Below are 22,317 nucleotides of genomic sequence, written 5' to 3'. Positions count from 1 at the left end.
TAATGCTAATGCTAATTTAACATGCTAATGCTAATGCTAAGTTAGCATGCTAATGCTAAGTTAGCATGCTAATGCTAAGTTAGCATGCTAATGCTAGGTTAGCATGCTAATGCTAAGTTAGCATGCTAATGTTAACTCTTTGACTGCCAGCCATTTTCGGAAAAGGTAACCCCATACTGCCAGCTGATTTACAGAATTTTACCGATCTTTCAAGCTCCACAGAAAATGTGTTAGGACTATGGAAACGCGGATACTACCAAATGAAAGATTGAAGTCTCATCTTTCATCTAAAAAAAAAAGATTGTTTCTACCTTATTCAGATCTTCAGTAATCAACAATAGAAAACAGCTTCGTTTCACCCAAATCCTCTATTTTCTTCCAAAATACGGAGAAATCAAGCTTTTTGTGAAACGATGTTATTTCATGCACTCTAGTGAATTTGGCACTTTTTTTTTTTTGTTGTATGAGTGATTCTACAAACACCTAAACTTCTATAAAACACTACCCCAACAATAAAAAAGTGTTTTTTGATTGCAAAATAACAGTTTATTTACATGCAACAGTAGCAATCCGAACAAACAATTTGGAAAACTCTTTGCAAACTATTTACACGTGCGCAACTGCGCATGTGTGGTGTGTGTGTACGTGTTACTATTTACAATTGTGTGGATGTTTCAACGACACAATTTTTCTTTTTGCGTGATATATTGTGGAGTAATCCCGTGCGTGCTAGGGGGATGCAGAAGGATTTGCACCACTGTTTTTGCCAGTCTGCTTCTGCATGGACTGATTTGCGTAGATGTTGGTATGATGAACGATGTGCTGGAGAAGTTCATCCGTGATGAAGAGCTCCAGGATGTCAGCTGGCAGGTGGGAATTCAGCTCTGCTGCAGCATCCCTTGGTCCTGGTTTTGCAGCAAAGGGGAAGATGGTTGGCTGCCAGCCAACTTCATCAACTTCAAGCCAGCCAGAATCTTTGGGATCTGCAAATATACATGTCAATATCATATATTATTTTAGAGCACTGTGATGCAATGTGTGTGTGTGTGTGTGTGTGTGTGTGTGTGTGTGCATGTTTACCTTTTTTTCTTGGATGTATTGGTTGATGCACATTCTGTAAATTATAGAAGATGTTTACCATCAAATATTTTATTAGTGCTGTGGATAATCTTTTTTTTTTCTTTTTACCTTTGTTCTGCTCACTGTGAGAAGGGTCACTTTGAGTAGGAGCTGAAAGAAACATATACAATTACAATACTATCGAAAGACTTGACTTTTATTGTTGCAGTGTATTGAAAACGTTTTGTTTTTTTTACCTTTCTTTGTCGTAGAACCAGCGGTCGGACGTTGCTGTGAGCACGATCTATAGAATATACTTTCACGTTTGTATAGGTAATAGATGTTCTAGTGTATATCAGCACATTTACACACGCTGCTAGCAGATCGCCCGAAAAGTTAGTAATCTTACTAGCAATCTCTTAGCATGTTAGCGCTTACCTTCACGTTCTTTGGAGGACGAAAGACTGTCCAAGACTGTCTTGCATCGGACCCATAGTAGTCGTCATCGTCCGATGAAACGTCATCTGTGCAGACGTGCTCGGTTGTTAACACTTTTCTCCGGTGTTAGCATCGCTAGCCGGTGGGGCCTTAGGACGTTATTATCATCGCGAGCCGGTGGGGCCTTAGGATGTGGTCGAAACGGCCGCGTCACCGCTTCAACTATGACTTAACTCCGTCATCACTGTGCTCTTGAGCACTGGTCGATGCTTTTGAGCTTTGAAAATAAGGATCAAGCGTGAGCTGATTGCCATCTGTAGCCTTTTTGACTCCCTTAGCCAAGTTAGCCATTCTCTCCCCCTCAACACTCTAGCTCAGCCTCTCTTCTTCTACTGTTGTCTCCCACCCGATCTTGTCCAAAAGACTCATCACAGCCATCTAGTGGCCAGGAATACTCATTATAGTAACCCGATCGGCTTGATACTTGGAGCACAGCTGCCCAAGGCTTTCCTCCACCCGTTTCCATAAAAAAACATAGTAGACGTCAATTAACGTCTACGGCGGCCAATCCTAGGATTATACTGAACGTCTTTAAACGTTTATGGCGGTCAAAGAGTTAAGTTAGCATGCTAATGCTAATGTTAGCTTAGCATGCTAATGACAATGCTAAGTTAACATGTAGGAAGTGACCCAGAACGGACCAGTGCATTCGGCTTTCCACCTTGCAAGAGTCAGCAGTCACATCCAAAATTTCCACGGGAAGTTTTCTAGTTAGGGCCCGAGCAGCGACCGCTGCGAGGTCCCTATTGTTTTTGTAAAATTCTTCTTCTTCTTCTTCTTCTTCTTTATTCTCCGCAAACGATCGCGATTTTGAGAACCTAAACATTCACGAAAACTCACCAAACTTTGCACACTCCTCAGGCCTGGCGAAAAATGTGATATTATGAAGTCGTCATAACAATGCGACTCGATAGCGCCCCCTAGCGTAGAAAAATAAAAACCAAGCCCGGCACGTTTGAGCTAGAGCAACAAAAATTGGCAGGCACGTGTAGCACCCCGAGACGCACAAAAAAGTCTATTGGGACCATGTAGCTAAAATGTACAGGAAGTGAGCTATGAATTTTTTAATGTCCAATTTTGGCCTATTTTGGCACATTCACTGTGGTCATGCTTTTTCCCCCTTTGCAAACATTTGTCATCCAATTGACTTCAAACTTGGCATTTATCATCTCAAGACCTGAGAGAACAACTGGGCAAAACATCTTGCCCTTTCGAAATACTATATGACGGGGGCGGGGCATCAAATATTGCCTTTAAAATTTCATTTGTCCAGAAAGAGCAAATGCTTAATAACTCCCATGTTCAAGCTCCAAAAAATCTCAAACTTCTCAGGCAACGTAATAGTCACGGCCTGAAAACATCTATATGATAAAATTCAGTTATACATATAGCGCCACCTCGTGGGAACAATAAATGTCATACTTTACGTTTTTAGCTACTGTGCCGAGCTTGTTGAAGGGATCCAGTTGAAAATTGGTCAGAAAAGCCTTAAGATGTTGATCATGCCCCACACCGAATATTGTAACTTTTCGCCAAAGGGTGTGGCCGCTACGGTAACGCAAAGTCTGAAGATTTTTCGTGACAATAAAAGCTGCATGAACTTGACCCAGATGATCCTATATTCTCAAAATTTCACACATTTGATGAGAGTCCAGCCCTAAAGACATCTACGAACTTATATTTCATCTTACTGTTAGCGCCACCGAGTGGCAATTTTTTTTTCTTACGAATTTTCTTCTACATTTTTCTCCAAACACGTTAACTGGACCTACCTCATATTTGCTCAGATGAGGGTTTCGGCCTTCATGATGTCACAACACGAAGTTTGTGAGTTTTCGCGAATTGCTGTGGGCGTGGCTAAGCGTTGCTCGCCAAGAAAACAACGCCAGTTTTGAGGGTATAACCATGCACAGAAACTCGTGAAACTTGGCACACACATCTGGCCTGGTAAAATGAGCAATATTTTATTGTTGATTGTGCTATTTTTGGAAAAAAAGACTCAATAGCGCCCCCTAGAAATTTTTAATGAAGCAGCCCTAGTTGTACGTTTAAGCAAGAACGACGAATATTTTTAGGTGTATGAGGGAGCCCAAGACCTGCAAAAAAGTCTCTTGGACCCATATGGTAAAATGAACAGGAAGTGAGCTAAGAATTTTTGAATGTCCCATTTTTGACGATTTTTGCACATTTACAGGGGGCATACTTTTGCCCACTTCTCCTACACGTTTCATCCGACTGAGTTAAGACTTGACCTGGACCATGTCAAGACCTGAGCCAACGACAGGGGGAAAAATCTTGACTTTTCGAAATACTATATGATGAGGGCGGGGCATCAAACTTTGTGTTTCGCACTGAAAAGGGATATTCTTAATAACTCCCCGGTACATGCTCCAAACTATCCCAAACTTGACATTTATGTTTATCGTCAAGGCCTGAAGGTATCTCGATGACAACATTCAGTTATATATGCAGCGCCACCTAGCCCTTGAGGCATGAAAAAAAAAATACCCCACTTACGGTATTTTTACAAAAATTGTAAACACGTTTCGCAATGAAAAAGGATATGCTTGATAACTCCCCGGTACATGCTCCAAAAAATCCCAAACTTGACATGTATGTTTATCGTCAAGGCCTGAAGGTATCTCTATGACAACATTCAGTTATATATGCAGCGCCACCTAGCCCTTGAGGCAGAAAAAAAAAATACCCCACTTACGGTATTTTTACAAAAATTGTAAACTCATTCTCAGTGTGATAACTCAGTCATTTATGAATATTCTTTTACTTTCCACCACTCAAAATGTTCACTGGCATCAGACCTATCCAAAGATGTGTATTTTTTATTTAGTTGTATTTATTTTTGATAGCCTCTCTGGACATTAAAATCAGTCTCGTGAATGAAGGATATGCAGAATAACTCCGGTACATGCTTAAAAAAAATCCCAAACTTGACATGTATATTTCTAGTCAAGGCCTGAAGGTATCTCTATGACAAAATTCAGTTTTTAATACAGCGCCACCTAGTCCTTTCATTAAACTTGGCACACACATCTTGCCTGGTAAAATGAACAATATTTTATTGTTGATTGTGCTATTTTTACAAAAATGACTCAATAGCACCCCCAATAAACTTTTAACGAAGCAGCCCCGGTTGTACGTTTAAGCAAGATCTACGAGAATTTTTAGGTGTATGAGGGAGTCCAAGACCTACATAAAAGGCTCTTGGACCTATATGCTAAAATGAACAGGAAGTGAGCTACGAATTTTTGAATGTCCCATTTTTTACGATTTTAGCATATTTACAGGGGGCATACTTTTGCCCACTTCTCCTACACGTTTCATCCGACTGACTTCAGACTTGACCTGGGCTCTGTCAAGACCTGAGCCAACGACAGGGAGAAAAATCTTGACTTTTCAAAATACTATATGATGAGGGCGGGGCATCAAAATTTGTGTTTCGCAATGAAAAAAGATATGCTTAATAACTCCCCGGTACATGCTCCAAAAAATCCCAAACTTGACCTGTATGTTTATAGTCGCCTGAAGGTACCTCTATGACAATATTCAGTTATATATGCAGCGCCACCTCGCCCTTGAGGCGTGAAAAAAAAATACCCCACTTACGGTATTTTTACAAAAATTGTAAACTCATTCTAAGTGTGATTATGAAGTCATTTATGAATATTCTTTTAGTTTCCACCACTCAAAATGTTCACTGGCATCAGACCGATCCAAATATACATACTTTTTTATTTTGTTTTATTTATTTTTGATAGCCTCTATGGACAATAACAGCAACATTGTGCAATGAGTACTAGCGATGATGTGTATATATACTTTTACAAAAAATACAAATCAGGGCAAATCATTCCATAAAAATAAAAAAGTACACTGATTTTTGCAGATCTTAACTTTCACCAAAACCCATTGAGCTTGATACACACATCACACCTGGCAAAAAAAAAATCCACATTTCAAGGTTCATCATGCCATGTTAAAAGAAATTTTGCTCCAAATGTGCGAGTACCCCAATGTGCGAGTACCCCAACGTGCAAGTACCCCAACGTGGCCCGGGCTGCGAGGGCCCTTTATAGCTGCTCGCAGCTCTAGTTATTATTCTTCTCCGCAAACGATCGCATTTTTGAGACACTAAACGTGAACAAAAACTCACCAAACTTTACACACACGTCAGGCCTGGCCAAAAATTTGATATTTTAAAGTCACCATATATGATAACAGAAAAATGGCTCCTTAGCGCCCCCTACATAAGTTAAACGGATCCCAGGTCCGCTACGATTGTCCTACGGCTATGAAAATTTTGTGGCACCTGTAGCACATCCAGATGAACAAAAACCTCTTTCATGTGTGTACCCTAAAATAGACAGGAAGTGAGGTATGATCATTTAAATGTCCAATTTTGGCCGATTTTTGCACATTTACAGGGGTCATACTTTTGTCCGCTTCTCCTACACGGTTAACCCGATTGACTTCAAACTTGGGCTGTACCATCTCAACACCTGGGACAACATCATGGTAAAAAAATCTAATGTTTTTGACATACTATATGACAGGGGCAAGGCATCAAATTTAGAGTTTCAAAATTCTTACTTAATGAAGCATTCCCGGCTGTACGTTTCACCGAGCGTTACCAAAATTTGAGGACATATGTAACAGCCCTCGAAGTACAAAAAACTCTTTTTGAACCATATGCTAAACCTAACAAGAAGTCCGCCATTTTGATTTACTTTGGAATGTGTGGCCATTTTTTGGGCCATTTCATAGGGGTCTTATTTTAACGAACTCCTCCTACAGAGTTTCTCCGATCATCTTCAAACTTGGTGTGATTCATCTTAAGATGTTGAAGATGAAAAGTTATTGAAAGCTTTTTATTTCGTCGCACGCTGTTGTCGTGGCATGCACTTGCAAAGGAAAAAAAAATCCTTCTTAATGAAGCATTCCCAGTTGTACGAAGCAGCTAGAGCTACGAAAATTTGGAGACATATGTAACAGCCCACGATGTACAAAAAAAGTATCTTGGTGCCATGTGCTAAACCCAACAGGAAGTCCCCCAGGGGCCGGGCATCACATTTTGTGCTAAAAAACCCCTCCTCTTTAACGAAGCATTCCCGGTTGCCCGTTTCACCTAGAGCTATGATAATTTGGAGGCATACATAAGAGCCCACGATGTACAAAAAAAGTCTCTTGGAACCATATGCTAAACCAAACAGGAAGCCTGCCATTTTGATTTACTTTGGTATTTGTAGCCACTTTTTGGGGCCTTTTATAGGGGTCATATTTTCTGCAAAACTTATCACATCGTCTTCATTCTTTGGCATGTCTCATCTTAAGATATTTAAGATGAAAAGTTATTGAAATTTTTTATTTTGTCACACGCCTTTGATGTAGGGATGCATTGTTTGCAACGAAATTTTTTTTTTGAGAGTCTAAACATGGGGGAAAAACTCACAAAACTTTGCACACAGGTCAGATCTCTCACCAACATGAATATTTTATAAATTGTTGTGCAATTTGACCCCGACATGCAAATACCCCAACGTGGCCCAGGTTGCGAGGGCCCTTTATAGCTGCTCGCAGCTCTAGTTAGGGCGCGAGTAGCGGCGGCGGCGGTGCCGCTGCGAGGCCCTATTGTTTTTGTAGGAATTCTTCTTATTATTCTTATTATTATTCTTCTCCACAAACAATCGCATTTTTGAGACGCTAAACGTGAATGAAAACTCACCAATATTTACACGCACATCAGGCCTGGCGAACAATGTGATATTTTAAAGTCGCCATACATGATAACAGAAAAATGGCTCCATAGCGCCACCTACATAGGTTAAACGGATCCCTGTCCCGCTACGATTGTCCTACGGCGACGAAAATTGTGTGGCACCCGTAGCACATCAAGATGAACAAAATCCTCTTTGATTTGTGTACCCTAAAATAGACAGGAAGTGAGGTATGAGTATTTAAATGTCCAATTTTTGCACATTTACAGGGGTCATACTTTTGCCCGCTTCTCCTACACGTTTCATCCGACTGAGTTAAGACTTGACCTGGACCATGTCAAGACCTGAGCCAACGACAGGGGGAAAAATCTTGACTTTTCGAAATACTATATGATGAGGGCGGGGCATCAAAATTTGTGTTTCGCACTGAAAAGGGATATTCTTAATAACTCCCCGGTACATGCTCCAAACTATCCCAAACTTGACATGTATGTTTATCGTCAAGGCCTGAAGGTATCTCGATGACAACATTCAGTTATATATGCAGCGCCACCTAGCCCTTGAGGCATGAAAAAAAAATACCCCACTTACGGCATTTTTACAAAAATTGTAAACACGTTTCGCAATGAAAAAGGATATGCTTGATAACTCCCCGGTACATGCTCCAAAAAATCCCAAACTTGACATGTATGTTTATCGTCAAGGCCTGAAGGTATCTCTATGACAACATTCAGTTATATATGCAGCGCCACCTAGCCCTTGAGGCAGAAAAAAAAAATACCCCACTTACGGTATTTTTACCAAAATTGTAAACTCATTCTCAGTGTGATAACTCAGTCATTTATGAATATTCTTTTACTTTCCACCACTCAAAATGTTCACTGGCATCAGACCTATCCAGCGGTGCCGCTTCGAGGCCCTATTGTTTTTGTAGGAATTCTTCTTATTATTCTTATTATTATTCTTCTCCACAAACAATCGCATTTTTGAGACGCTAAACGTGAATGAAAACTCACCAATATTTACACGCACATCAGGCCTGGCGAACAATGTGATATTTTAAAGTCGCCATACATGATAACAGAAAAATGGCTCCATAGCGCCACCTACATAGGTTAAACGGATCCCTGTCCCGCTACGATTGTCCTACGGCGACGAAAATTGTGTGGCACCCGTAGCACATCAAGATGAACAAAATCCTCTTTGATTTGTGTACCCTAAAATAGACAGGAAGTGAGGTATGAGTATTTAAATGTCCAATTTTTGCACATTTACAGGGGTCATACTTTTGCCCGCTTCTCCTACACGTTTCATCCGACTGAGTTAAGACTTGACCTGGACCATGTCAAGACCTGAGCCAACGACAGGGGGAAAAATCTTGACTTTTCGAAATACTATATGATGAGGGCGGGGCATCAAAATTTGTGTTTCGCACTGAAAAGGGATATTCTTAATAACTCCCCGGTACATGCTCCAAACTATCCCAAACTTGACATGTATGTTTATCGTCAAGGCCTGAAGGTATCTCGATGACAACATTCAGTTATATATGCAGCGCCACCTAGCCCTTGAGGCATGAAAAAAAAATACCCCACTTACGGCATTTTTACAAAAATTGTAAACACGTTTCGCAATGAAAAAGGATATGCTTGATAACTCCCCGGTACATGCTCCAAAAAATCCCAAACTTGACATGTATGTTTATCGTCAAGGCCTGAAGGTATCTCTATGACAACATTCAGTTATATATGCAGCGCCACCTAGCCCTTGAGGCAGAAAAAAAAAATACCCCACTTACGGTATTTTTACCAAAATTGTAAACCCGCTTCTCCTACACTGTTAACCCGATTGACTTCAAACTTGGGATGTACCATCTCAACACCTGAGGCAACATCATGGTAAAAAATCAAAAGTTTTTGACATACTATATGACGGTGGCGGGGCATCAAATTTACAGTTTCAAAATTCTTACTTAACGAAGCATTGCCGGTGGTACGTTTAATCTAGAGCTACGAAAATTGGTACACATATGTAACAGACTATGACCTACAAAAAACTCTTTTTGAACCATATGCTAAACCTAACAGGAAGTCCACCATTTTGATTTATTTTGGAACGTGTTGCCATTTTTTTGGCCATTTCATTGGGGTCTTATTTTAACGAACTCCTCCTACAGTGTTTATCCGATCATCTTCAAACTTGGTGTGAATCATCTTAAGATGTTGAAGATGAAAAGTTATTGAAAGCTTTGTATTTCGTCGCACGCTGTTGTCATGGCATGCACTGTTTGCAAAGGAAAAAAATATCCTTAAAGAAGCATCCCCATTTGTACGAAGCAGCTAGAGCTACGAAAATTTGTAGACATATGTAACAGCCCAAGATGTACAAAAAAAGTCTCTTGGTGCCCTGTGCTAAACCCAACAGGAAGTCCCCCAGGGGCCGGGCATCACATTTTGAGCTAAAAAAAACTCCTCTTTAACAAAGCATACCCGGCTGTACGTTTCACCTAGAGTTACCAAAATTTGTAGAGGTATATAACAGCCCTCGAGGTACAAAAAACTCTTTTTGAACCATCTGCTAAACCTAACAGGACGTCCGCCATTTTGATTTACTTTGGAATGTGTTGCCATTTTTTTTTGGCCATTTCATAGGGGTCATATTTTAACAAACTCCTCCTACAGAGTTTATCACATCATCTTCAAACTTGGTGTGATTCATCTTTAGATGTTGAAGATGAAAAAATATTGAAAGGTTTTTATTTCGTCGTACGCTGTTGCCGTGGCATGCACTTGTTTGCAAAGGAAAAAAAATATATTCTTAATGAAGAATTCCCAGTTGTACGAAGCAGCTAGAGCTACGAAAATTTGTAGACATATGTAACAGCCCACAATGTACAAAAAAGTCTCTTGGTGCTATGTGCTAAACCCAACAGGAAGTCCCCCAGGGGCCGGGCATCACATTTTGAGCTAAAAAACTCCTCTTTAACGAAGCATTCCCGGTTGTACGTTTTACCTAGAGTTACCAAAATTTGAAGACATATGTAACAGGCCTCGAGGTACAAAAAACTCTTTTTGAAACATATGCTAACCCCAACAGGAAGTCCGCCATTTTTATTTACTTTGGAACGTGTTGCCATTTTTTTGGCCATTTCATAGGGGTCTCATTTTAACGAACTCCTACAGAGTTTATCCGATCATCTTCAAACTTGGTGTGATTCATCTTAAGATGTTGACGATGAAAATTTATTGAAAGGTTTTTATTTCGTCGCACGCTGTTGTCGTGGCATGCACTTGTTTGCAAAGGAAAAAAAAATCCTTCTTAATGAAGCATTCCCAGTTGTACAAAGCAGCTAGAGCTACGAAAGTTTGGAGACATATGTAACAGCCCACGATGTACAAAAAAGTCTCTGGGTGCAATGTGCTAAACCCAACAAGAAGTCCCCCAGGGGCCGGGCATCACATTTTGTGCTCAAAAAAAAAAAAACTCTTTAACGAAGCATTCACGGTTGTACGTTTCACCTAGAGATATGCTAATTTGGAGGCATACATAAGAGCCCACGATGTACAAAAAAGTCTCTTGGAACCAAATGCTAAACCAAACAGGAAGTCTGACATTTTGATTTACTTTGGTATTTGTAGCCACTTTTTGGGGCCTTTTATAGGGGTCATATTTTCTGCAAAACTTATCACATCGTCTTCATTCTTTGGCATGTTTCATCTTAAGATATTTAAGATGAAAAGTTATTGAAATTCTTTATTTTGTCACACGCCTTTGCTGTCGCGATGCATTGTTTGCAAAGAAATTTTTTTCTTGAGAGTCTAAACATGGGCAAAAACACAAAATTTTGCACACAGATCAGATCTCTCACGAACATGAATATTTTATAATTTGTTGTGCAATTTGAAATAAATGGCTCAATAGCGCCGTCTAGATATTTTTATGAAGTATATCCGATTATATGGTTCAGCTAGATGTGTGAATATTGGGAGGCATACCTATCAGCCTAATACTTCCAAAAATTATTCTATAGCCATGTGCCAATCCATTTTGATTTTATTTTAATTGTGCATCATTTTTGGCCTTCCATGAAACTTTGCAAACACAAAGCATGTCAAAAACATTTACAATTTAGACGGATCCTATGAAACAGTACCCCACCATGCCAGTACCCCGACATGCAAATACCCCAACGTGGCCCAGGTTGCGAGGGCCCTTTATAGCTGCTCGCAGCTCTAGTTATTAAATTTTGTTTCGACATTATCCTATCTAGACTCATTCTCAGTGTGATAACTCAGTCATTTATGAATATTCTTTTACTTTCCACCACTCAAAATGTTCACTGGCATCAGACCTATCCAGCGGTGCCGCTGCGAGGCCCTATTGTTTTTGTAGGAATTCTTCTTATTATTCTTATTATTATTCTTCTCCACAAACAATCGCATTTTTGAGACGCTAAACGTGAATGAAAACTCACCAATATTTACACGCACATCAGGCCTGGCGAACAATGTGATATTTTAAAGTCGCCATACATGATAACAGAAAAATGGCTCCATAGCGCCACCTACATAGGTTAAACGGATCCCTGTCCCGCTACGATTGTCCTACGGCGACGAAAATTGTGTGGCACCCGTAGCACATCAAGATGAACAAAATCCTCTTTGATTTGTGTACCCTAAAATAGACAGGAAGTGAGGTATGAGTATTTAAATGTCCAATTTTTGCACATTTACAGGGGTCATACTTTTGCCCGCTTCTCCTACACGTTTCATCCGACTGAGTTAAGACTTGACCTGGACCATGTCAAGACCTGAGCCAACGACAGGGGGAAAAATCTTGACTTTTCGAAATACTATATGATGAGGGCGGGGCATCAAAATTTGTGTTTCGCACTGAAAAGGGATATTCTTAAAACTCATTCACTGCCAGTCATTATAGAAAATTTTTACATTTCCAATACTCACGTGATATTACATTCAATAATTATATATAAACCCAATCTACCAAATAACAGAATAGACTCCCTACTTTTTGTCCCATCCCGTTCTTTTATAATTGACAGCAGAAAAATGTAGGTTTGCCAAAATACAGCCATTTCTCCCATGGACTCTGAAACTGTGTTTATTTCCTATAAAATTGGGCAATGATGTCATCTACCGGTGGTTGGGCATCAGTAAAGTTGTTTCCAAGTTTGATATTTACAGTGGAGCATGCTCAGATTCGCCCCCATTTAGCACCGCTCTAAAAAATACAATTGACAAGTATACTTGTCAAAGGCAGTGAATGAGTTAATAACTCCCCGGTACATGCTCCAAACTATCCCAAACTTGACATGTATGTTTATCGTCAAGGCCTGAAGGTATCTCGATGACAACATTCAGTTATATATGCAGCGCCACCTAGCCCTTGAGGCATGAAAAAAAAATACCCCACTTACGGCATTTTTACAAAAATTGTAAACACGTTTCGCAATGAAAAAGGATATGCTTGATAACTCCCCGGTACATGCTCCAAAAAATCCCAAACTTGACATGTATGTTTATCGTCAAGGCCTGAAGGTATCTCTATGACAACATTCAGTTATATATGCAGCGCCACCTAGCCCTTGAGGCAGAAAAAAAAAATACCCCACTTACGGTATTTTTACCAAAATTGTAAACTCATTCTCAGTGTGATAACTCAGTCATTTATGAATATTCTTTTACTTTCCACCACTCAAAATGTTCACTGGCATCAGACCTATCCAGCGGTGCCGCTGCGAGGCCCTATTGTTTTTGTAGGAATTCTTCTTATTATTCTTATTATTATTCTTCTCCACAAACAATCGCATTTTTGAGACGCTAAACGTGAATGAAAACTCACCAATATTTACACGCACATCAGGCCTGGCGAACAATGTGATATTTTAAAGTCGCCATACATGATAACAGAAAAATGGCTCCATAGCGCCACCTACATAGGTTAAACGGATCCCTGTCCCGCTACGATTGTCCTACGGCGACGAAAATTGTGTGGCACCCGTAGCACATCAAGATGAACAAAATCCTCTTTGATTTGTGTACCCTAAAATAGACAGGAAGTGAGGTATGAGTATTTAAATGTCCAATTTTTGCACATTTACAGGGGTCATACTTTTGCCCGCTTCTCCTACACGTTTCATCCGACTGAGTTAAGACTTGACCTGGACCATGTCAAGACCTGAGCCAACGACAGGGGGAAAAATCTTGACTTTTCGAAATACTATATGATGAGGGCGGGGCATCAAAATTTGTGTTTCGCACTGAAAAGGGATATTCTTAAAACTCATTCACTGCCAGTCATTATAGAAAATTTTTACATTTCCAATACTCACGTGATATTACATTCAATAATTATATATAAACCCAATCTACCAAATAACAGAATAGACTCCCTACTTTTTGTCCCATCCCGTTCTTTTATAATTGACAGCAGAAAAATGTAGGTTTGCCAAAATACAGCCATTTCTCCCATGGACTCTGAAACTGTGTTTATTTCCTATAAAATGGGGCAATGATGTCATCTACCGGTGGTTGGGCATCAGTAAAGTTGTTTCCAAGTTTGATATTTACAGTGGAGCATGCTCAGATTCGCCCCCATTTAGCACCGCTCTAAAAAATACAATTGACAAGTATACTTGTCAAAGGCAGTGAATGAGTTAATAACTCCCCGGTACATGCTCCAAACTATCCCAAACTTGACATGTATGTTTATCGTCAAGGCCTGAAGGTATCTCGATGACAACATTCAGTTATATATGCAGCGCCACCTAGCCCTTGAGGCATGAAAAAAAAATACCCCACTTACGGCATTTTTACAAAAATTGTAAACACGTTTCGCAATGAAAAAGGATATGCTTGATAACTCCCCGGTACATGCTCCAAAAAATCCCAAACTTGACATGTATGTTTATCGTCAAGGCCTGAAGGTATCTCTATGACAACATTCAGTTATATATGCAGCGCCACCTAGCCCTTGAGGCAGAAAAAAAAAATACCCCACTTACGGTATTTTTACCAAAATTGTAAACTCATTCTCAGTGTGATAACTCAGTCATTTATGAATATTCTTTTACTTTCCACCACTCAAAATGTTCACTGGCATCAGACCTATCCAGCGGTGCCGCTGCGAGGCCCCATTGTTTTTGTAGGAATTCTTCTTATTATTCTTATTATTCTTCTTCTCCACAAACAATCGCATTTTTGAGACGCTAAACGTGAATGAAAACTCACCAATATTTACACGCACATCAGGCCTGGCGAACAATGTGATATTTTAAAGTCGCCATACATGATAACAGAAAAATGGCTCCATAGCGCCACCTACATAGGTTAAACGGATCCCTGTCCCGCTACGATTGTCCTATGGCGACGAAAATTGTGTGGCACCCGTAGCACATCAAGATGAACAAAATCCTCTTTGATTTGTGTACCCTAAAATAGACAGGAAGTGAGGTATGAGTATTTAAATGTCCAATTTTTGCACATTTACAGGGGTCATACTTTTGCCCGCTTCTCCTACACGTTTCATCCGACTGAGTTAAGACTTGACCTGGACCATGTCAAGACCTGAGCCAACGACAGGGGGAAAAATCTTGACTTTTCGAAATACTATATGATGAGGGCGGGGCATCAAAATTTGTGTTTCGCACTGAAAAGGGATATTCTTAAAACTCATTCACTGCCAGTCATTATAGAAAATTTTTACATTTCCAATACTCACGTGATATTACATTCAATAATTATATATAAACCCAATCTACCAAATAACAGAATAGACTCCCTACTTTTTGTCCCATCCCGTTCTTTTATAATTGACAGCAGAAAAATGTAGGTTTGCCAAAATACAGCCATTTCTCCCATGGACTCTGAAACTGTGTTTATTTCCTATAAAATGGGGCAATGATGTCATCTACCGGTGGTTGGGCATCAGTAAAGTTGTTTCCAAGTTTGATATTTACAGTGGAGCATGCTCAGATTCGCCCCCATTTAGCACCGCTCTAAAAAATACAATTGACAAGTATACTTGTCAAAGGCAGTGAATGAGTTAATAACTCCCCGGTACATGCTCCAAACTATCCCAAACTTGACATGTATGTTTATCGTCAAGGCCTGAAGGTATCTCGATGACAACATTCAGTTATATATGCAGCGCCACCTAGCCCTTGAGGCATGAAAAAAAAATACCCCACTTACGGCATTTTTACAAAAATTGTAAACACGTTTCGCAATGAAAAAGGATATGCTTGATAACTCCCCGGTACATGCTCCAAAAAATCCCAAACTTGACATGTATGTTTATCGTCAAGGCCTGAAGGTATCTCTATGACAACATTCAGTTATATATGCAGCGCCACCTAGCCCTTGAGGCAGAAAAAAAAAATACCCCACTTACGGTATTTTTACCAAAATTGTAAACTCATTCTCAGTGTGATAACTCAGTCATTTATGAATATTCTTTTACTTTCCACCACTCAAAATGTTCACTGGCATCAGACCTATCCAGCGGTGCCGCTGCGAGGCCCTATTGTTTTTGTAGGAATTCTTCTTATTATTCTTATTATTATTCTTCTCCACAAACAATCGCATTTTTGAGACGCTAAACGTGAATGAAAACTCACCAATATTTACACGCACATCAGGCCTGGCGAACAATGTGATATTTTAAAGTCGCCATACATGATAACAGAAAAATGGCTCCATAGCGCCACCTACATAGGTTAAACGGATCCCTGTCCCGCTACGATTGTCCTACGGCGACGAAAATTGTGTGGCACCCGTAGCACATCAAGATGAACAAAATCCTCTTTGATTTGTGTACCCTAAAATAGACAGGAAGTGAGGTATGAGTATTTAAATGTCCAATTTTTGCACATTTACAGGGGTCATACTTTTGCCCGCTTCTCCTACACGTTTCATCCGACTGAGTTAAGACTTGACCTGGACCATGTCAAGACCTGAGCCAACGACAGGGGGAAAAATCTTGACTTTTCGAAATACTATATGATGAGGGCGGGGCATCAAAATTTGTGTTTCGCACTGAAAAGGGATATTCTTAATAACTCCCCGGTACATGCTCCAAACTATCCCAAACTTGACATGTATGTTTATCGTCAAGGCCTGAAGGTATCTCGATGACAACATTCAGTTATATATGCAGCGCCACCTAGCCCTTGAGGCATGAAAAAAAATACCCCACTTACGGCATTTTTACAAAAATTGTAAACACGTTTCGCAATGAAAAAGGATATGCTTGATAACTCCCCGGTACATGCTCCAAAAAATCCCAAACTTGACATGTATGTTTATCGTCAAGGCCTGAAGGTATCTCTATGACAACATTCAGTTATATATGCAGCGCCACCTAGCCCTTGAGGCAGAAAAAAAAAATACCCCACTTACGGTATTTTTACCAAAATTGTAAACCCGCTTCTCCTACACTGTTAACCCGATTGACTTCAAACTTGGGATGTACCATCTCAACACCTGAGACAACATCATGGTAAAAAATCAAAAGTTTTTGACATACTATATGACGGTGGCGGGGCATCAGATTTACAGTTTCAAAATTCTTACTTAACGAAGCATTGCCGGTGGTACGTTTAACCTAGAGCTACGAAAATTGGTACACATATGTAACAGACTATGACCTACAAAAAACTCTTTTTGAACCATATGCTAAACCTAACAGGAAGTCCACCATTTTGATTTATTTTGGAACGTGTTGCCATTTTTTTGGCCATTTCATTGGGGTCTTATTTTAACGAACTCCTCCTACAGTGTTTATCCGATCATCTTCAAACTTGGTGTGATTCATCTTAAGATGTTGAAGATGAAAAGTTATTGAAAGCTTTGTATTTCGTCGCACGCTGTTGTCATGGCATGCACTGTTTGCAAAGGAAAAAAATATCCTTAAAGAAGCATCCCCATTTGTACGAAGCAGCTAGAGCTACGAAAATTTGTAGACATATGTAACAGCCCAAGATGTACAAAAAAAGTCTCTTGGTGCCCTGTGCTAAACCCAACAGGAAGTCCCCCAGGGGCCGGGCATCACATTTTGAGCTAAAAAAAACTCCTCTTTAACAAAGCATACCCGGCTGTACATTTCACCTAGAGTTACCAAAATTTGTAGAGGTATATAACAGCCCTCGAGGTACAAAAAACTCTTTTTGAACCATCTGCTAAACCTAACAGGACGTCCGCCATTTTGATTTACTTTGGAATGTGTTGCCATTTTTTTTTGGCCATTTCATAGGGGTCATATTTTAACAAACTCCTCCTACAGAGTTTATCACATCATCTTCAAACTTGGTGTGATTCATCTTTAGATGTTGAAGATGAAAAGTTATTGAAAGCTTTTTATTTCGTCGTACGCTGTTGCCGTGGCATGCACTTGTTTGCAAAGGAAAAAAAAAATATTCTTAATGAAGAATTCCCAGTTGTACGAAGCAGCTAGAGCTACGAAAATTTGTAGACATATGTAACAGCCCACAATGTACAAAAAAGTCTCTTGGTGCTATGTGCTAAACCCAACAGGAAGTCCCCCAGGGGCCGGGCATCACATTTTGAGCTAAAAAACTCCTCTTTAACGAAGCATTCCCGGTTGTACGTTTTACCTAGAGTTACCAAAATTTGAAGACATATGTAACAGGCCTCGAGGTACAAAAAACTCTTTTTGAAACATATGCTAACCCCAACAGGAAGTCCGCCATTTTTATTTACTTTGGAACGTGTTGCCATTTTTTTGGCCATTTCATAGGGGTCTCATTTTAACGAACTCCTACAGAGTTTATCCGATCATCTTCAAACTTGGTGTGATTCATCTTAAGATGTTGACGATGAAAATTTATTGAAAGGTTTTTATTTCGTCGCACGCTGTTGTCGTGGCATGCACTTGTTTGCAAAGGAAAAAAAAATCCTTCTTAATGAAGCATTCCCAGTTGTACGAAGCAGCTAGAGCTACGAAAGTTTGGAGACATATGTAACAGCCCACGATGTACAAAAAAGTCTCTGGGTGCAATGTGCTAAACCCAACAAGAAGTCACCCAGGGGCCGGGCATCACATTTTGTGCTCAAAAAAAAAAAAAAACTCTTTAACGAAGCATTCACGGTTGTACGTTTCACCTAGAGATATGCTAATTTGGAGGCATACATAAGAGCCCACGATGTACAAAAAAGTCTCTTGGAACCAAATGCTAAACCAAACAGGAAGTCTGACATTTTGATTTACTTTGGTATTTGTAGCCACTTTTTGGGGCCTTTTATAGGGGTCATATTTTCTGCAAAACTTATCACATCGTCTTCATTCTTTGGCATGTTTCATCTTAAGATATTTAAGATGAAAAGTTATTGAAATTCTTTATTTTGTCACACGCCTTTGCTGTCGCGATGCATTGTTTGCAAAGAAATTTTTTTCTTGAGAGTCTAAACATGGGCAAAAACACAAAATTTTGCACACAGATCAGATCTCTCACGAACATGAATATTTTATAATTTGTTGTGCAATTTGAAATAAATGGCTCAATAGCGCCGTCTAGATATTTTTATGAAGTATATCCGATTATATGGTTCAGCTAGATGTGTGAATATTGGGAGGCATACCTATCAGCCTAATACTTCCAAAAATTATTCTATAGCCATGTGCCAATCCATTTTGATTTTATTTTAATTGTGCATCATTTTTGGCCTTCCATGAAACTTTGCAAACACAAAGCATGTCAAAAACATTTACAATTTAGACGGATCCTATGAAACAGTACCCCACCATGCCAGTACCCCGACATGCAAATACCCCAACGTGGCCCAGGTTGCGAGGGCCCTTTATAGCTGCTCGCAGCTCTAGTTATTAAATTTTGTTTCGACATTATCCTATCTAGATTCAAGGCAAGGCAAGTTCTATTTCGTCCCTCCCGACCGCCAGGTGGCGGTGCTGTAACCAGCACGGAATTCCCCTTGTCGCAACAGCGTCATCGAGTAAGAATGACAAAATATGCCTGTCAATGGTTCCAGCCGACATAATCCCGCGTATAGGTCGCTTGCACATCGTAATGCATCATGGGAGTTTTTCCTTCGGGCGCCATCTTGGGTGTCCGCCGGTTCACAAGGTACACTCGTGAGTTACACGGTAGAGCTTATCAAACTGATGTCATTTACGCAGTATTTTCACGATTTACCGGAAGATCAAAAACAACGATACAGGCAGAAGGTGTCTCTGTGTGGTGGGATTGATCCTAATTACGTCCTGACCACCTGACCAAGGGTGATTTTTTATAGGGGTCATATTTTCTGCAAAACTTATCACATCTTCTTCATTCTTTGGCATGTTTCATCTTAAGATATTTAAGATGAAAAGTTATTGAAATTTTTTATTTTGTCACTTGCCTTTGCTTTAGGGATGCATTGTTTGCAAAGAATTTTTTTTTGAGAGTCTAAACACGGGGAAAAAAATCACAAAACTGCACACAGATCAGATCTCTCATGAACATGAATATTTTATAATTTGTTGTGCAATTTGTAATAAATGGCTCAATAGCGCCATCTAGATATTTTTATGAAGTATATCCGATTATATGGTTCAGCTAGATGTGTGAATATTGGGAAGCATACCTATCAGCCTAATACCTCCAAAAAATATTCTATAGCCATGTGCCAATCCATTTTGATTTTATTTTAATTGTGCATCATTTTTGGCCTTCCATGAAACTTTGCAAACACAAAGCATGTCAAAAACATTTACAATTTAGACGGTTTCCTATGAAACAGTACCCCAACATGCCAGTACCCCGACATGCAAATACCCCAACGTGGCCCGGGTTGCGAGGGCCCTTTATAGCTGCTCGCAGCTCTAGTTCGTTCTTTCTTTTTCTTTCTTTCTACAGAGAAGACACTTCTCAGCATGTAAGGAACGGATTTTTAGACTTGGGTAAATTAAATTTTAGACCTAGGATGAAAATATGGCTGTTTTTTAAAAACATTTTAGGCCTAAAATTTAACTTTCTGAATTTTAGACTTTTTTTTAAGACTTTTTAAGACCCCGCGGGAACCCTGTTTGTTTCAGAACCCACCTTGATAATAACTCTTTGGTCTGCCTGCTCCTCTAAAATGCTGTCTGTGGGGTACGACTCAATCTGCTGACGAATGGCTGAGGTGATGGCAGGGACAAAGGTCAGAGGATTCAGGTCCAAGTCATCACACAGAATTTCTGCAAACATCTCTGGGCTCATCAATTTCTCTGTTGGGAAACGGAGTCAAAGTTAAAAAGAAAAGCAAACTCGACCTTACTGGCAATGAGCTTTACCATTCATGTTCCATGTGAAAGCATCTCTGAGTTTTTGACCATCTATCTCCATGTCAAGGCGAATGGGAACCAGCACCTCTACTTGGGCAGCGTTCTCATGGATTACAGCAGGATCATGATCATCAAAGCTAGAGAGAGACAGCATTTCAGGAAGGTCTTTTCATGTACATATTATGCATACTGCATGCAGTACAATGCATCATTAGGGGACATCAAAAACTAAACTTAGCAATTCATTTCGAGTGTGAGACCAGTGATTCGCGCTATTTTTTACACAAGAGCTACATTAGTAGAGCAAAGTCAAGTGGGGGGGGGGCACTTTAGCGGCAATATGCCCAATCAATCCCAACAATAAACTGTAAATATAAAATCTACAAAAAGAAAAGAAAAGAAAAAAGAATAAATTCTTAAACCAAAAACTGCTATCAAGTTAAAATTATTCTACATACATAGGCTCAAAGGAAAGACGTTTCATATATATACATATATATATATATATACATATATATATATATATATATATTTACATATACATATTTATATATACACACATATATATATATATATATATATATATATATACATATACATATTTATATATACACACATATATATATATATATATATATATATATATACATACATACATTATATATATATATATTTATACACATACATACATTCTATATATATATATATACACATACATACATTCTATATATATATACATATATATATATATATATATATATATATATATACATATACATATATACATACATATATATATATATACATACACATACATACATTATATATATATATATATATATATATATATATATATATATATATATATATATATATATATACATACATACATACATACATACATATATATATATATATATATATACATACACTCCTGATCAAAATCTTAAGACCAGTTAAAAAATTGCAAGAATTTGCATTTTCCACTGTTGTATCTTAAGAAGGTTCTAAGTAGAGTTTCAGAATGCAAAAAGAAGAAATGGGAACAAGAGACCAAATATTTTGAGCAGGCAATTTATTGAAAAGAACAATTGAACTGAAATAGGCTGTTCATCAGCTGATCAAAAGTTTAAGACCACATCCTTTAAAAGCCCAAATCTGTGCAAAAATTTGGATTCCATGTCATTTTCTGTCAAGTAATCACACTGTCAAGACCTTTTGATGGGAAAAGCAAAAAAAAACTCACTGCCTTCGAAAGTGGCAGGATTGTTGAGCTGCATAGACAAGCCCTCTCACAACGTGCTATCGCTGCTGAGGTTGGACGCAGTAAGACAGTCATTTTGCATTTCTTAAAAGATCCTGAGGTTTATGGATAAAAAAAATCAAGTGGTAGACCCAAAAAAATCTCACCGGCACCGAGCCGGAGGATCCGAATGGCTGCCCATCAAGAGACGGGGCGATGCTCATCCCAAATTAAGGCCATTTCTGGTGCTGACTGCAGCCCAATAACCATCAGACGGCATCTGCAAAGGAACGGCTTCAAAAACAAAAAACGTCTTCAAAGGCCACATCATCTTCAACGCCACAAAATTGCGGTGGTGGGTCAAGGTCACAAAGGAAGGTGTCATGGCTTCTCAGCCTGTCCTTTGTCAGGGACGCGAGGGGTCCTGCCTTGGACTGTGTCGTGTCCCAGCTCCCTGTGGGGGCGTCTGCTTCCCCGTGG

General features: G+C 39.3%; 1 protein-coding gene and 1 long non-coding RNA gene across 2 annotated transcripts in view; both read right to left on the bottom strand.

Moving 5' to 3' along the window:
- Positions 1-22,317, bottom strand: part of LOC144002077 (SWI/SNF-related matrix-associated actin-dependent regulator of chromatin subfamily B member 1-like) — a 197,591-nt gene that overhangs the window by 54,027 nt on the left and 121,247 nt on the right. The window contains exons 5-6 of the mRNA XM_077496932.1: positions 20,604-20,731; positions 20,371-20,537 (exon numbers count right to left, since the gene is read on the bottom strand). Of these exons, the coding sequence (XP_077353058.1) occupies positions 20,371-20,537; positions 20,604-20,731 (295 nt within the window). The remainder of the gene's footprint in view (positions 1-20,370; positions 20,538-20,603; positions 20,732-22,317) is intronic.
- On the bottom strand, positions 438-2,034 carry LOC144002585 (uncharacterized). Its single transcript, XR_013278773.1, has 5 exons — positions 1,498-2,034; positions 1,317-1,363; positions 1,189-1,230; positions 1,081-1,114; positions 438-983 (listed from the first exon to the last, which is right to left on the bottom strand). It is a non-coding gene; the product is annotated as an uncharacterized LOC144002585 (long non-coding RNA).

The sequence above is a fragment of the Festucalex cinctus genome, chromosome 15, assembly GCF_051991245.1.
Source record: "Festucalex cinctus isolate MCC-2025b chromosome 15, RoL_Fcin_1.0, whole genome shotgun sequence".
Taxonomy (NCBI): domain Eukaryota; kingdom Metazoa; phylum Chordata; class Actinopteri; order Syngnathiformes; family Syngnathidae; genus Festucalex; species Festucalex cinctus.
Note: the sequence above shows the minus strand (reverse complement) of the source record. Positions and strands in the feature narration are given on the sequence as shown.